This window comes from Teleopsis dalmanni, chromosome 1 (genome assembly GCF_002237135.1).
Source record: "Teleopsis dalmanni isolate 2A chromosome 1, ASM223713v2, whole genome shotgun sequence".
In the NCBI taxonomy this organism is placed as follows: Eukaryota; Metazoa; Arthropoda; class Insecta; order Diptera; family Diopsidae; genus Teleopsis; species Teleopsis dalmanni.
In genome coordinates, this window is record NC_051846.1 from 93,508,976 (window position 1) to 93,521,474 (window position 12,499).

Genomic DNA, 12,499 nt, shown 5'->3' on the forward strand with positions numbered 1-12,499 from the left:
ATTTTCTCTGCTACATGTTTTTCATTTTCAGTCTGAATTGCAACATTTGTTAATGGAGAATTTGGCTGTGAAGATCCACATTCAGCACTTTATGAAAAAGTTGACTGCGCATGCGCTGTGAGAAGATTACTTTGCGTGCAGAAGAAGACGGCAATAAATTAGTAAATTTATTTGTTTGTATACTTACTCCCTCATCAACTTGTTTATTTCCGTGCTTAGGGGGAGAACGCAGGGGCATTTTTTTAGTTTGGCGCAATCTGTTAGTTGTTTTTAATTTATATCGAAATTAAAAAATGAAATAATTCAAAATTCACTTCCAAGCTCCAACACACGCAGTGGAATTTTAAGCGAATTTAAGCAAATTTTAGATTTAAATAATCGCACTTTCTCTATTTATATTATTTGAAAGCAGAGCAAACAAAAACGCGTCTAAACACTTTGACGAGAAAAGCTTTTCTTACTTAATTGAGTTAGAGTGCTGTTGGTAATTAAATTTAATATAAGAACTTTATTTTATGTTATTATTAGCCGTAATTTCGTTTTTTAGAGCTCTAAAAAACGGCATTAAATTTACATTATTTTCATGGCACGTCTAGACAACATGGAAATATTGTTAGGCTTATATATGCAAAACACGTAATAAAATTTAAAGTTAAAAGTTCGGAAACGAATAATAATTCTTTGCAATTATTGGTAAGAATATTTTTTTACTTGATTGTGAATGAAATATGAATTTTCATGCCTTTTAACAGTAAAATAATAAATAGAAAAAGTAACGTATTTGTTGCGAACAATGAAGACACGAAATACGAAGAATTAACGAAATCCTTCTTTAACAGTTAACTGGAAATTTCATTGGTACTTCACAATAGACGAATTTTTAATCTTGGCAACCATGCGATTTAGCTGCTTTTTAGTTAAGCAATTTCAAAAAAGTTGGACTAAACAAGCCAGCAATTTTCTTGTTTCATGTTATTTTAAAATAAACAGTTGTTTCTTTATGACTCACTTAAAAAATAAAAGGCTTATTATTATCGAAATTCAGGGCTATGGAGCGTCAATACAAAAAAATCAAGCTAAATAACAGCCAAACCGAAAGATATCAAATGGTTTGCCATTATAAAAGATTAAAACACACTATTGAAACTGCTTGTGTTAATTAATTATGAGCATATTTAAGCACTTATTAACCCTATGCATTCCTTCTTTTTAGTGAGCTACTATTGAGTAATGGGAGTACTAATCCTTAATTCACTTCGGATGAGAGCGCGTCCCTAGCCCGCACTAGCTTTATTTGAGCCAGTGCTACAGATGCACGTATATCAGTTGTTATTTACATAAACTACTCTTGAAATATTTCAAATTTTTTTGTATAAATAGAGGAAGGACCTAGTCGTCGTTCCGGTGGTGTAACTGCAATATTCGCAACAATGAGTTGAACGAATATCTCAGAAAAGCAACGAAAAACTGGCATATATTGAGTAAAAAGAAATTGAAGAAAGTTTATTTCATATCATATAAAAGAAAATGTCCCGATTATTAATTTTATCAAATTAAAATTATTAAATATATTATTATTAACATAAATTAACATAAAACATACTTTGTTGTAAGTTTTATAACTTCAAAATGTCATAGTCTTAAGGATATGTTAAGTTAAAATTTAATATTTATTTACATATTGTAACCTTAAGGCTATTTTAAGTTAGAATTAAGTTCTTATTTTTAATATTAGTGAAATAAATTATTGAAAAATAAACAATATACATATAAACACTTCAATGTTTGTAATTCATTACAAATCGAGTCTCTTACAATGTCGCACAAATAAACAATTCGAAAATCAGGTTTGCATTTAGCAAACCTGATTAACACCTCAACACAAATTTTGCTTGAAATAAACTATACGAGAAAAGTCTGTATAGAATTTTAAAATTTCAACAGGGATGTTACGCACTCTCAGATGATCTCTTTTACTTGAAGATTCACTGGTGATTTGTGTATACACAGAGAGACTCAAAGTTACAACGAGTAGCTCGTGAAACAGACCTTTAATGTGTAATATCTGCTAATAATTCTACCTCATTACACAGCAATTTGTATACAAGCTTGGATAATTCAACAAATTTTTACACAATTTTTCGATAAACTCAGTTTTTTTTATTTATCTATATTGCTTCGAGTAAAGAAAATAGCCAAATTATAAAGAAGCTAGTATCTATCAGGGAAGGCAGGCGTTGGTTTTAAGAATTAAAAAACTAATGTTAGAATATATATTGAAACAAATAACGCAGTCTGTAATAAAATAAAGAAATTAATTTCTTACTTTTTCGCAAATGCAAACAAGACATGTAAAAGAAAAAGCGGTTGTTGTAAACGATGTATATTGGAATTTAGGATCATCAGATTCATTGTATTCGGATATGTGTAGCGATAATGGCGATCTGGCAAATTGGGAGCAATATGTTGCCGATAACGGAAATTTATTTTATGCTGAATACATTCCACAAGATAATGAAACAAATAAGTACGAAGAGTTAGGCAAGCAATTATCTTTGCCTATAACGGAAAATAAAGCAAATCGTCGAAAGTATAATCATAAACGATCACAGTCAGACTATGTTCAAAATCAGAAGCACAAAAATATAAATGATCAAATTAGTACTAAAATTCAAAATCATTGTTTTAAATTTTCAGATATAAAATGTCAAGGGCATGTAAAGCAATTGGAATTAATCATTAGTGCAGCGAATCGGTATCGTTTTGGACGTCGTTCTTCTGCTGTTGAATCTATTTTAGGTTTCCGAGTCGTGGCTTTTCCAGATCAGCCCGAGTGCTTAATGGTTGATGATTTCATACACCAAATGCCCAACATTCAACAACATATTATACGCGGCGATTGGTTTAAAAGTTTAGATAATATCGATATACGAACAAGCAATATTGAAGAATTATTACTTCAATTCACTGAACCAACTAAAGTTTGTCTTAGATTTCAGGGCGCACCACCAATAGTGGATGATATAACCGATTTAGGAAATATTGGTCAAAATATCAAAATTATTGAGGATTTTTCCACATTCGCTAAAAAGTTCTCTAGTTTAACTAAAGAAGAATCAAAAACCACAATAATAGCTAAAAACAATGATGCTCAACCTTTCATTTTTCTTCTTTTGCCACCAGAATGTTATCAAAATGATAAGTATAAGAGTTCGCTTTACTCTTATCCAGAAAATCCTGAAGAAAATTTTCTATATAAAACTCGTGGAAGTTTTCTTACTATGAATGCAGTTTTGACAGAAGAACTGAAGACTAAACCGTTAGTAACAAAAATTTTGATTGAACGTGATCAATATTACGTTAATTATGGATCATTAGGTGGATTTCTGGCGCTGTCTGCATTTTTGGCAGAAAAGATTAGTGTATCAGAATCCAAAAAGTGGGCTAATGAACTGTTGTGTTATATACGATTTGCTTTACCAAATTTATCTCCTGATGATTTTCTGAAATCTAATGTATCTGTCGCCAATTTACGAAGATTTTTGAATGATTTTTTTCTTATACAACAAAATCGTTTTCTTGCAATATGTAAAAGAAACTCTTATCTATTTGAAGAACTTTTTGAGCAAACAAGATATTTGCCATTACCTAAAGAAGCACAACTTCGAATACTCGATGCAATGAGTGAGTTGGAAGCAATGGATTATAGAAATTGGAATACCGAACCTTTAAATACTCATCGCGAGTTTTTTGTATATGGAAGTGCTTTGTTTTACGATATGTTTATATTAGTTTCGCAGGTACCAGTAAATATTCTTTCAAATATTGAATGCTTCTTACGGTGTCGAGGTATTTTCAACTTTATTGTAAATCAAAATGTCAAAGAGCTTTATGTCTGGGAAGAAATAATATTGCCTAATACTCCAGAACGCCATTTTTTAATAGTATGTGGTAGACATCATTTTATTCTTACTGTTATATTAAAATTATTTAATGATCCGGATTTAGTACCAAATGCAAAAATTTCCCCATCTTTATTTTATATTGAAGAAATTCAGGAAACTTTAGAACATTTAATACAATGTGGCATTGAGTCTTTAGCAATGTTTTGGTCTGTATCAAATAAGCGGCCAGCTATTTTGTGTGAAGTTGGTCAAGAGGAATATGAAAAAAACTCAATGAAATCGGAGATTTCAACGAAACAAAAGCTTCCTTTAAATTTATTGACTAGCAGCAATCAGTCGCAGCTAGAGGAAGAGTCGTACGTAAGTTCATCAGTTGCAGGTTCTTCAGTACAAAGCGAAGAAGAAGTATATCGAAAGCGTTTAGTCTCTGTGAATTCAGGTTTCGATTCCGACAGTGAATCTGACTGGGAAAACTTCTATGAACAAGATGTACTCGATTCAGAATCTCAATGTCAAATAGCGAAATCATTACGAAAAGAAATAAACAATCTTATTCCCGTCAATATAACGGCAGGTTGGAAAAATGAATTATTTTATTACATTTCAATAGATCATGGTAATGGTTTAATATTATGTCCTTTCTTAAGCAATGTGGATGTAAGACTTGTAACAGAAATTCGCAAAGCTTGTTTTTTAATTCACAATGTTTTGAAAAGCTCAAACAATATAAAATTACCTTTAACTAAAGAAGTTAATAAGAACATTACTGGTATGGTGGCCATTAAAGAACACAGTATATCAGTTCAATTAAATGACACCAGTAATCAATTAAATATGAAAAACAATCGGTTTATTGTTGTAGGTCGATTGTTTAAAACACCAATCAAAGAAATTTATGTCTGTCACCGACCGGATGTCCCTCAAAATATAATAGAAATAGCTTTTCGCTTATCACTATTTTCAGTTGGATAAATATGTATTAATTTTAAGTTGTATGAAAATAAAAAAAAAACAAAAAAAAAACTTGCATTTTTATTATTAGAATACAAGTTTTGCTTTTAAAACTGCAATTATTCAGTGATCTAAATTATATTCATATAGATTAGTATATTTTCTATTTAAATTAAAGTATGATAGAAATATAGCTAAAACAATAAGAAGCTAATGATTACACATATATGGCAGCATTGACCTGAAGCAATAAGTGGTGAATAGATATTTTCGGCGTTAAAAATTGTTTTAAAAATAAACACGCTTGTGCCAGCCAGATATCAACACATTATAAATTGTGAGCAAACTTAGTTGCCAAGTTAACTTTATAGTATTGAGAAATTGCAGGAATATAGTAACGTATTTTGTGTTGCATGTTTTATTTCCTTTAAATAAATTTTAGTAATCTTGCAGTTAGAAAACGAAATCTAGAGAAGATTAATTTTCGATTGAATGCATCGAAGCCACTGCATGCCGATAGCAATGAGTTTAACTGTTTGGATATACTTTTTACTTACGATGTATAATTACTTTAATATCATTACTGCACTTGATTCAGCACATGAAACCGCTATTCCAACCAAAATCAGCAAAAGTGGGTAAAAAGTATTCTTAATTCTTTTTCGCTCTGAGATTAATTATTTATTATAAAATTTATAAATTGATTCTGTTTAATATAATTAACAATAAATAGTTCTGATATTTATATCTTATTGTTTTAAAATCTAAATTAATACAAGTACTTAATTTTATATACTAATTTCCATATTGAATAAATCTGTTCCAACCTAAAAATATCAGACACACTGAAATAAAGACTGTATATTTAATACATGTGTAATACACAAGTGATCTATTAATTTTTTCAAAATTTAAACTATTGCAAAACATTGTGTTTTGTAGTTGATACATATGGACAGGAAAGTAGTTTCCATGAAGAGACGAATACAAAACCGCGTGAAATTCAAAGGGCAATTTGTACGGTGAAAACTGGTGAAGTTGAAGCCAAGGCGGAAGCAGTTACTTCAAATACCTTAAAGGGCGTTTGCGAGTCAAGTATTATGTATTAACTTTTCATTAAATTTGAAACAAAGATATTAATTCACAGCGAAAATGGATTTGGCTTTTAAAAATTTGGAAGTACAATTAAAAAAGGAACTTCAAGAAATAAAATCTCTTATATTACAAATTTTTTCCACCTCAAAAAGAGTGCTGAAAATTAACGATGTATTTGATAAAGAGTCCAATAATGTTGAAGCAACAACTACAAAAATGCATGTTACTGAAGAGAAAGAGGAAAAGAAATTGCCGATTGTTGATAAACAAAAAGTTTTTTTAAGGGAAGAAGAAATTTCCAAATTAAACAACACAATTGTAGCAGATAAAGATTTTAAAGTTTTTACTTATTATTGGAGAGTTGATAACTTTACCAATCAAATTGAATCGGATGGTTCAACTCTCGAAAGCCCTATATTTTCAATTAAAGGTAACTTAGACCATTTTTAGATACTTCAAAATAATTAAATTATTTTTTTATAGGCAAACCAATGCATATTAAAGCAATTTTTAAGCATTTGCGTCGAGATTTTTTGTATATACAGTTGGAATATACAAAACTTAAAACTAAGATTCATAACAACATAATTCTCGACACAGATGGTCTCTTTAAAAAAATTAATTATACAAAGGATTTATTTAGACATAAAATTTCAATTATTGATCAAGTATTATATAAACGTTTTCAATTAAGAATATCTAAATATTGTTTCTTAATATTTTAGACCAATAACCACAATAAGGATTTAGTGTCCCAAGAGTTTACTAATTTGGAAGCTGGATTTCTCATACCACATAGTGCACTTCTCCAAAATTCCTATACAAAAAAAGATTCTATTCTTATACAGATCACTTTATATTTATAATTAAAAATCAATAAAAGTTTATTTAAATTAATTTTTAAAATATACAAATGATTCAAACAAATATGTAAATCAGATATTTATCATGTTTGTGATGAATTACAATTTACTACGTGCACCTTTTGCCTTAATATCCAAATACGGCAAAGCAATCGAATAAAGTTCTTTGCTAGACTTAAATTGCGCAAGATCGGTTATTTTAGTATGATGATCCATATTCGTAATAAGTTTATCTTCAGCAGTTTCAATGTCTACTCCAAATTGCTGCGAGATTATATGTACAGAAAGTACTCGCCTTTCCATGCCATTCCGAGAAATGCAGTTCTATATAGTAATTTTAAGATTTGTATTATATTTTATTTGCCATATATTCTTTTTTTACCTTAAAAAATTGTACGAATTCTTCTCTACCTATTTTACGCAATATTATGACTTCTGCTTCATTCCGCTCAAAGTGATATTGTGCTAAGGCTATTTCATTCAAAAATTTTTTATACTGCTGAAATATGGTTTTCGGTTTTTCTAATTTTTTTACGGCTAAAGCATCTTTATGACGTTCAAATTCTTCTATAGACATATTTTCAATTGATTTCTAAAATTTTTATAAAATTAAAATTATTAAATATTAAAATTTATATATGAATATATATTTGTTTATATTTATAATTATTTAATATTGTTCTTAATTGTATTTAGTTACGCGTGTTTACATTTAATTTAGACCAACGCTGCTACTAACCATTGGCCAACGACAACTGTTATTATGCATTATCAACTATTCGTGTTGGTCATGCACTGAAGAAAATGTTAAGTACTTTTCATGATATTTATATCAGCACTCTCTTTCTCTCTCTTATCCTCATCTCCCAGTGGAGCATAGGGTCTCACTGCAGCACAGCGTGGATAAATTTAGTATTTTAATGCATTAATTTTGCATAAAAAGACAAAGTATTTTTATTAAAGTTTGCAGATATAATATTAAGCAAGCTTCGAATTTTTTATTCTCTATACGATTAGTTTGAGTAACAAGTGCTCAAGCTAATCAACAAAATAATTGATTTCCATTCAAGTGCTCGAATGACATCATAGAATGTAAGCTGCCAAGTTAATTCAGATTAAGGATCTGAGGTGGCGCCCAAAACAAACCATATGTAGAAAATAAAAATTCACAAATTTAATTTTAGTTGATTATATTCTAATACAGTTTAGAATTGTAAATTGAAATTAAAAAAATTTGATTTCTTTCTTGAAAAAAGGCCGAAGTCAAGATTTCTTTTTTATGATTTTTGATTATGAATTTGAAAATATAAAACAGTTTACAATTTTTGCCTTTCCCCATTGTAAGTCAGATTTAAAAAATTGAATTGTTTACTAATGAATTTAATACTCTAAAATATCTGCTAATTGATAACCAACATCTATTGAAACAATTTGGGATTGCTTTATTCAATAATAGAATTCAATTAATAACACGACTCAATGATAAAAAGCAATTCAAATTTGAAAAAATCAAGTCAGAATTTCTTAAGAGCAATTTAAAAATTGGTAAGAATTGGTGTTTCAATTTTACAGATATAAAATTTCCCAGTGAAATACAATGGTTATTGTCTCTGAGTAATAAGTTTGCCTTACCAATACATCAACATAATTTTCCACTTTTCAAAACTATTTGTGATATTGAAGATTGTATACGTTTAGTTTCTGATGAGAAAGAGCGAGATGTTATGAGAGCACGTATAACTAACATTTTAATGTCCAATAACATTAATAGGAATAATTTCCAATATTCAAGGAATAACTAAGACATCATAATTTCACAGTTCATCACTAAAACACATGGTGATTTTATCCAATTCTTACGTAAAAATAAACATATCATCATCATCCGAGCTGATAAAGGAGGATCTACAGTTGCACTTAAATGCTCTGAATACGAAGAAAAAATGATAAGTATTCTTAACGACCAGTCTATTTATATTAAAGTTGAAGGTAATCCTCTTAATAAACTAGAAACTGAATCTAATAACTTAATACGACAGCTGTTTAATCTCAATGTTATTGATAAAATACAGTATCAACATATGACTAGACACAATGTGTCTCTTCCCAGAATTTATGCATTGCCGAAAGTGCATAAATTGAACCGTCCACTATCTATTTGAACACCATATTGAGCAAAATTGTACATAAGAAATATGATATCACAAATAGTTTATAAGCTCGAGAAATGATAACTAACATTATTGTTGAAAATGACGAAGTTCTCGCTTCTTTTGTTGTGATTTCACTTTTCCAAGTATTCCAATGGAGTTAGTAATTAAACTATTGGAAACCAATATACAACCATGCCTCAGTACCTCTTTTTTAAAATTAATTTTGCATTTTGTACTAATTGATTCGACATATTTTTTCTTTAAAGAGGATATATACGAACAAATTAATGGATGTGCTATGGGCTCAAATATTTCACCTACGATCGCCAACATTGTTGCAAATGATATCTTTCTGTCACAATTTCCCATTATCATTTAAACCTAGAATTGTTCTAATATATGTTGACAATATGTTCACCATTAGGTCAAAAAGTAAAATCTTTGAATTTCTACAATTATTAAATTCATTTCACAATCGCATACAATTCACTGTTGAACATGAATTTAATGAAAAACTTCCATACCTAGATTTAATAATATCTAAGAAAAATAATCGAGAATTAACAATTGACTGGTACCAGAAAGCTGTGTTTTCAGGTAAAATTCTTAACTATTTATCATACCATCCACGACAGCAGAAAATGAATGTGATTTACAAGCTTTTTTCCGCATATTTTCTATAAGTGACAAAGAATTTTACGCTGCCAACATTAATAAACCTTTCAACATTTTGTCTGATAATAATTATCCTCGCAAAATGATTGTTAGTCAACTACATCGAGTAAGGCAGCATTTTAAACTTTCAAGAATTAGATATCATGATCAAAGAATACTTAGTCCTATGATTCGAAGATCGATGGTATATATAAATGACCTATCAGTTAAAATTGCTAAAATTATCGAAAGAAAAGTAGACAATTTAAAAATATCTTTTAAACCATTTGCACAAATTCAAACAACTATATATACCAAACTGAAAGATCGTATTGAAACGAACAACATTATTAATTGTATCTATGAAATTCCATGCACTGGGACTGATAATAATGGTCAAAAATGTGAACTCTGCTATATTGGCCACACGAAAAATCAATTACATAAAAGAATAAGTCAACATAAAAATATACTAAAACAAATTAATCCTGATAAACAATCAGCTTTGGTCTCACACTTTCTTGATGAAAATCATTACCCAGATTTTGCTTCGGTGAAGGTCATTGAGAAGGAGCCTTCCTTGTCTCGACCTCTTACCTTAGAGTCCTTACATATTATGACTAGACCCACATACAATTTGCGGCGAGATATAGAAAATATTTCTGTTGTCTATTGCGCATTGCTAGAAAAATCATTCTAAAGATAAACCGATTTTATATTCTTCGTTGTAATTATTTAAAACTTTGTCAAAAAAATTTTTTTATATACAAATTTAATTTTATTCAGTTGTTTTAAAAATCTTTTCCCTGATGATGGTTTTAAACAACCGAAACGTTGGAAATATATATTAAATAAATAAAACAATAAAAAAAATTTTATTAAAAAAAACCAAATCAAAAAAAAAATCTGACTTATAGCCCAACACTCATCTATAATAAAGCTTATGTTGTATATACAGGAACCAGGAATTTAAGTCATTTACTTTTTTATTTATAATTACATTACACAGTTTCATGTAATTTTAAATTAATCATTTGTATATGGTAATTTTAAAAGTACCGGTTTGTACATTTGCTTCTTCCGTTTTGACAGTGAATATTTGTGATTTAACATAGTCTAATACTTTTAACTACAGAACATGGTGCAAGTTAAAATTTATTTTACAGAAAAAAGATAAAAATTAATTTTAATTCCATTTGAAACTTTTATGAACTATTTTTCCAGTTTGCGTTAAAACTTTAGTGTTTGTATCTTCTGTTACCATTTCTTTTTGGTATTTTGGTGTATAAGTTTGTTTCCATGTCATATATTTATTAATGGTTGCTTATATTTCTACTATTGTAGTATAAATCAGTATTTTAAGAGGGGTCCCGTCGAAGAACATCGTATATGGGTCATTCTTTTACAAATCGGACACCTTTTTGACCTCATGATCTCCGATTTGGCTGAAATTTTTTATGAATTCCTTTCATGACCCGTATTCCGTATCTCGGGAAAAAATTTTGTGATTTTTTTCCTAGGAGATATGGACCCATAAGGTTTTGAGAATTGTTATTGTAGACACATTTTCAAATTGCTATATCTCAAGTTCTATATTATTAAAGAATTTTAAAAAATAAGGTTTCCTGAAAACTTTTATTTCACAGTAAATTAAAAACTAAATCTAAATAAAATATAAAAAATGAAAATTTTGGGTACATGTTTTGAGAAAAATTTATTTTTTAAATTAAACGGTTAATATAAGTGCTTTAATATAAACAATTTTAATTGTTTAAATAATTTCTTATAAGTTCAATCAATAATCTTTAAAACGCAAAAAATTTCATATTTCCTTAATGGTATGAACTCATTCATAGAACTTGAGATATAGCCATTTGAAAATGTGTCTACAAAGATAATTTTCCTAGAAAAAATATACACAACATTTTTCCTCGAGATACGGATCTTCTTATTTCATGAAAGGAGTTCATAAAAAAAATTTCAGTCAGATCAGAGATCATAAGGTCATTTATTGGCAAAATCCGTCCGGTTTATAAAAGAATGAGCTATATACAGGTATATGTTTGTTCCAGTGACGATTGCTCTAAGGTGCGGAGGTATGCGGTGAACACCCTAACATAATTTGCAAAATGTCAAATAACAGGTATATAAATTTCGTCTCTCCCCTTTGTGTGCAAAGGAGTTGACCGCACATTCATACGTTGCATATGAACAAAATAATGTGCGTGTGCTCCCGTTTGTAATATCAGAGATAGAGATTTATATAGTGGAAATTGTATGAGAGTAATTTTCTGTTCTATTCGAATATCAACTGCATGCATACGAATCCAACATGATGATTTGCCAAAGTGGTTGCATGAGCGGCTAAAGTTTGCAGCTCATATCACCATACATTTCTATCACATTTCGTCTCTCCCCTTTTAACAGCAGCACCCACGAATTTCTGTTTTTATTGTGCGGGATACTTGTCCGCACATTTATACGTTGCAAGCGGGTTCGATTTTGTTTGATCACTGCACAAACATGTATGTTTCCAAGTACAAACTATTTTGTTTGAAAAAAGTTGGTTTGATGTTACGAGAATTATGTGAAAAGTTTTGTTTCTTTCATATTGATATAATATTAAACTTGTATATAAATTATTAATTTAATTTGTTTAATATGTTATTTTGTTAATGAATAGTTAATATAATATTGCGAATATATTGTTGCCTAATATAATATGGTTATTATTAATAAAACATCTCATATATTTTAATTTAAGTGGTACATGTAAAAAAAACATTAAAGAAGAGCCGCACACCCTTTCAGATAGGGCACGCGTCGTCACTGGTTTGTTCTCTTAAAATTATTATAAAGTGTATGTTTTCAGCATTAA

General features: G+C 29.0%; 3 protein-coding genes across 7 annotated transcripts in view; 2 read left to right on the forward strand and 1 right to left on the reverse strand.

Annotated features, from left to right (window-relative positions):
* The first annotated feature begins 2,041 nt into the window (after positions 1-2,041).
* On the forward strand, positions 2,042-4,907 carry LOC119672892 (protein inturned). The gene has a single exon (XM_038084055.1). The coding sequence runs from the start codon at positions 2,337-2,339 to the stop codon at positions 4,875-4,877; it is 2,541 nt and encodes an 846-aa protein (XP_037939983.1). The 5' UTR covers positions 2,042-2,336; the 3' UTR covers positions 4,878-4,907.
* Positions 4,908-5,165: 258 nt separating this feature from the next.
* Positions 5,166-6,840, forward strand: LOC119672894. The gene is made up of 6 exons (XM_038084060.1): positions 5,166-5,250; positions 5,310-5,490; positions 5,799-5,951; positions 6,004-6,381; positions 6,435-6,619; positions 6,677-6,840. The coding sequence occupies exons 2-6, from the start codon at positions 5,349-5,351 to the stop codon at positions 6,815-6,817; spliced, it is 999 nt and encodes a 332-aa protein (XP_037939988.1). The 5' UTR covers positions 5,166-5,250; positions 5,310-5,348; the 3' UTR covers positions 6,818-6,840.
* The window catches only part of LOC119672893 (insulin-degrading enzyme), a 33,787-nt gene continuing 28,084 nt past the window's right edge, over positions 6,797-12,499 (reverse strand). For 4 of the 5 annotated variants that reach the window (XM_038084057.1, XM_038084056.1, XM_038084059.1 and 1 more), the window contains 2 exons: positions 7,197-7,406; positions 6,797-7,138 (listed from right to left, as the gene is read on the reverse strand). In XM_038084057.1, the coding sequence (XP_037939985.1) occupies positions 6,914-7,138; positions 7,197-7,406 (435 nt within the window). In that variant the 3' untranslated portion in view covers positions 6,797-6,913. Of the gene's footprint in view, positions 7,139-7,196; positions 7,407-12,499 lie in introns of those variants that run through there. The other variant, XR_005251968.1, reaches the window with a different exon arrangement.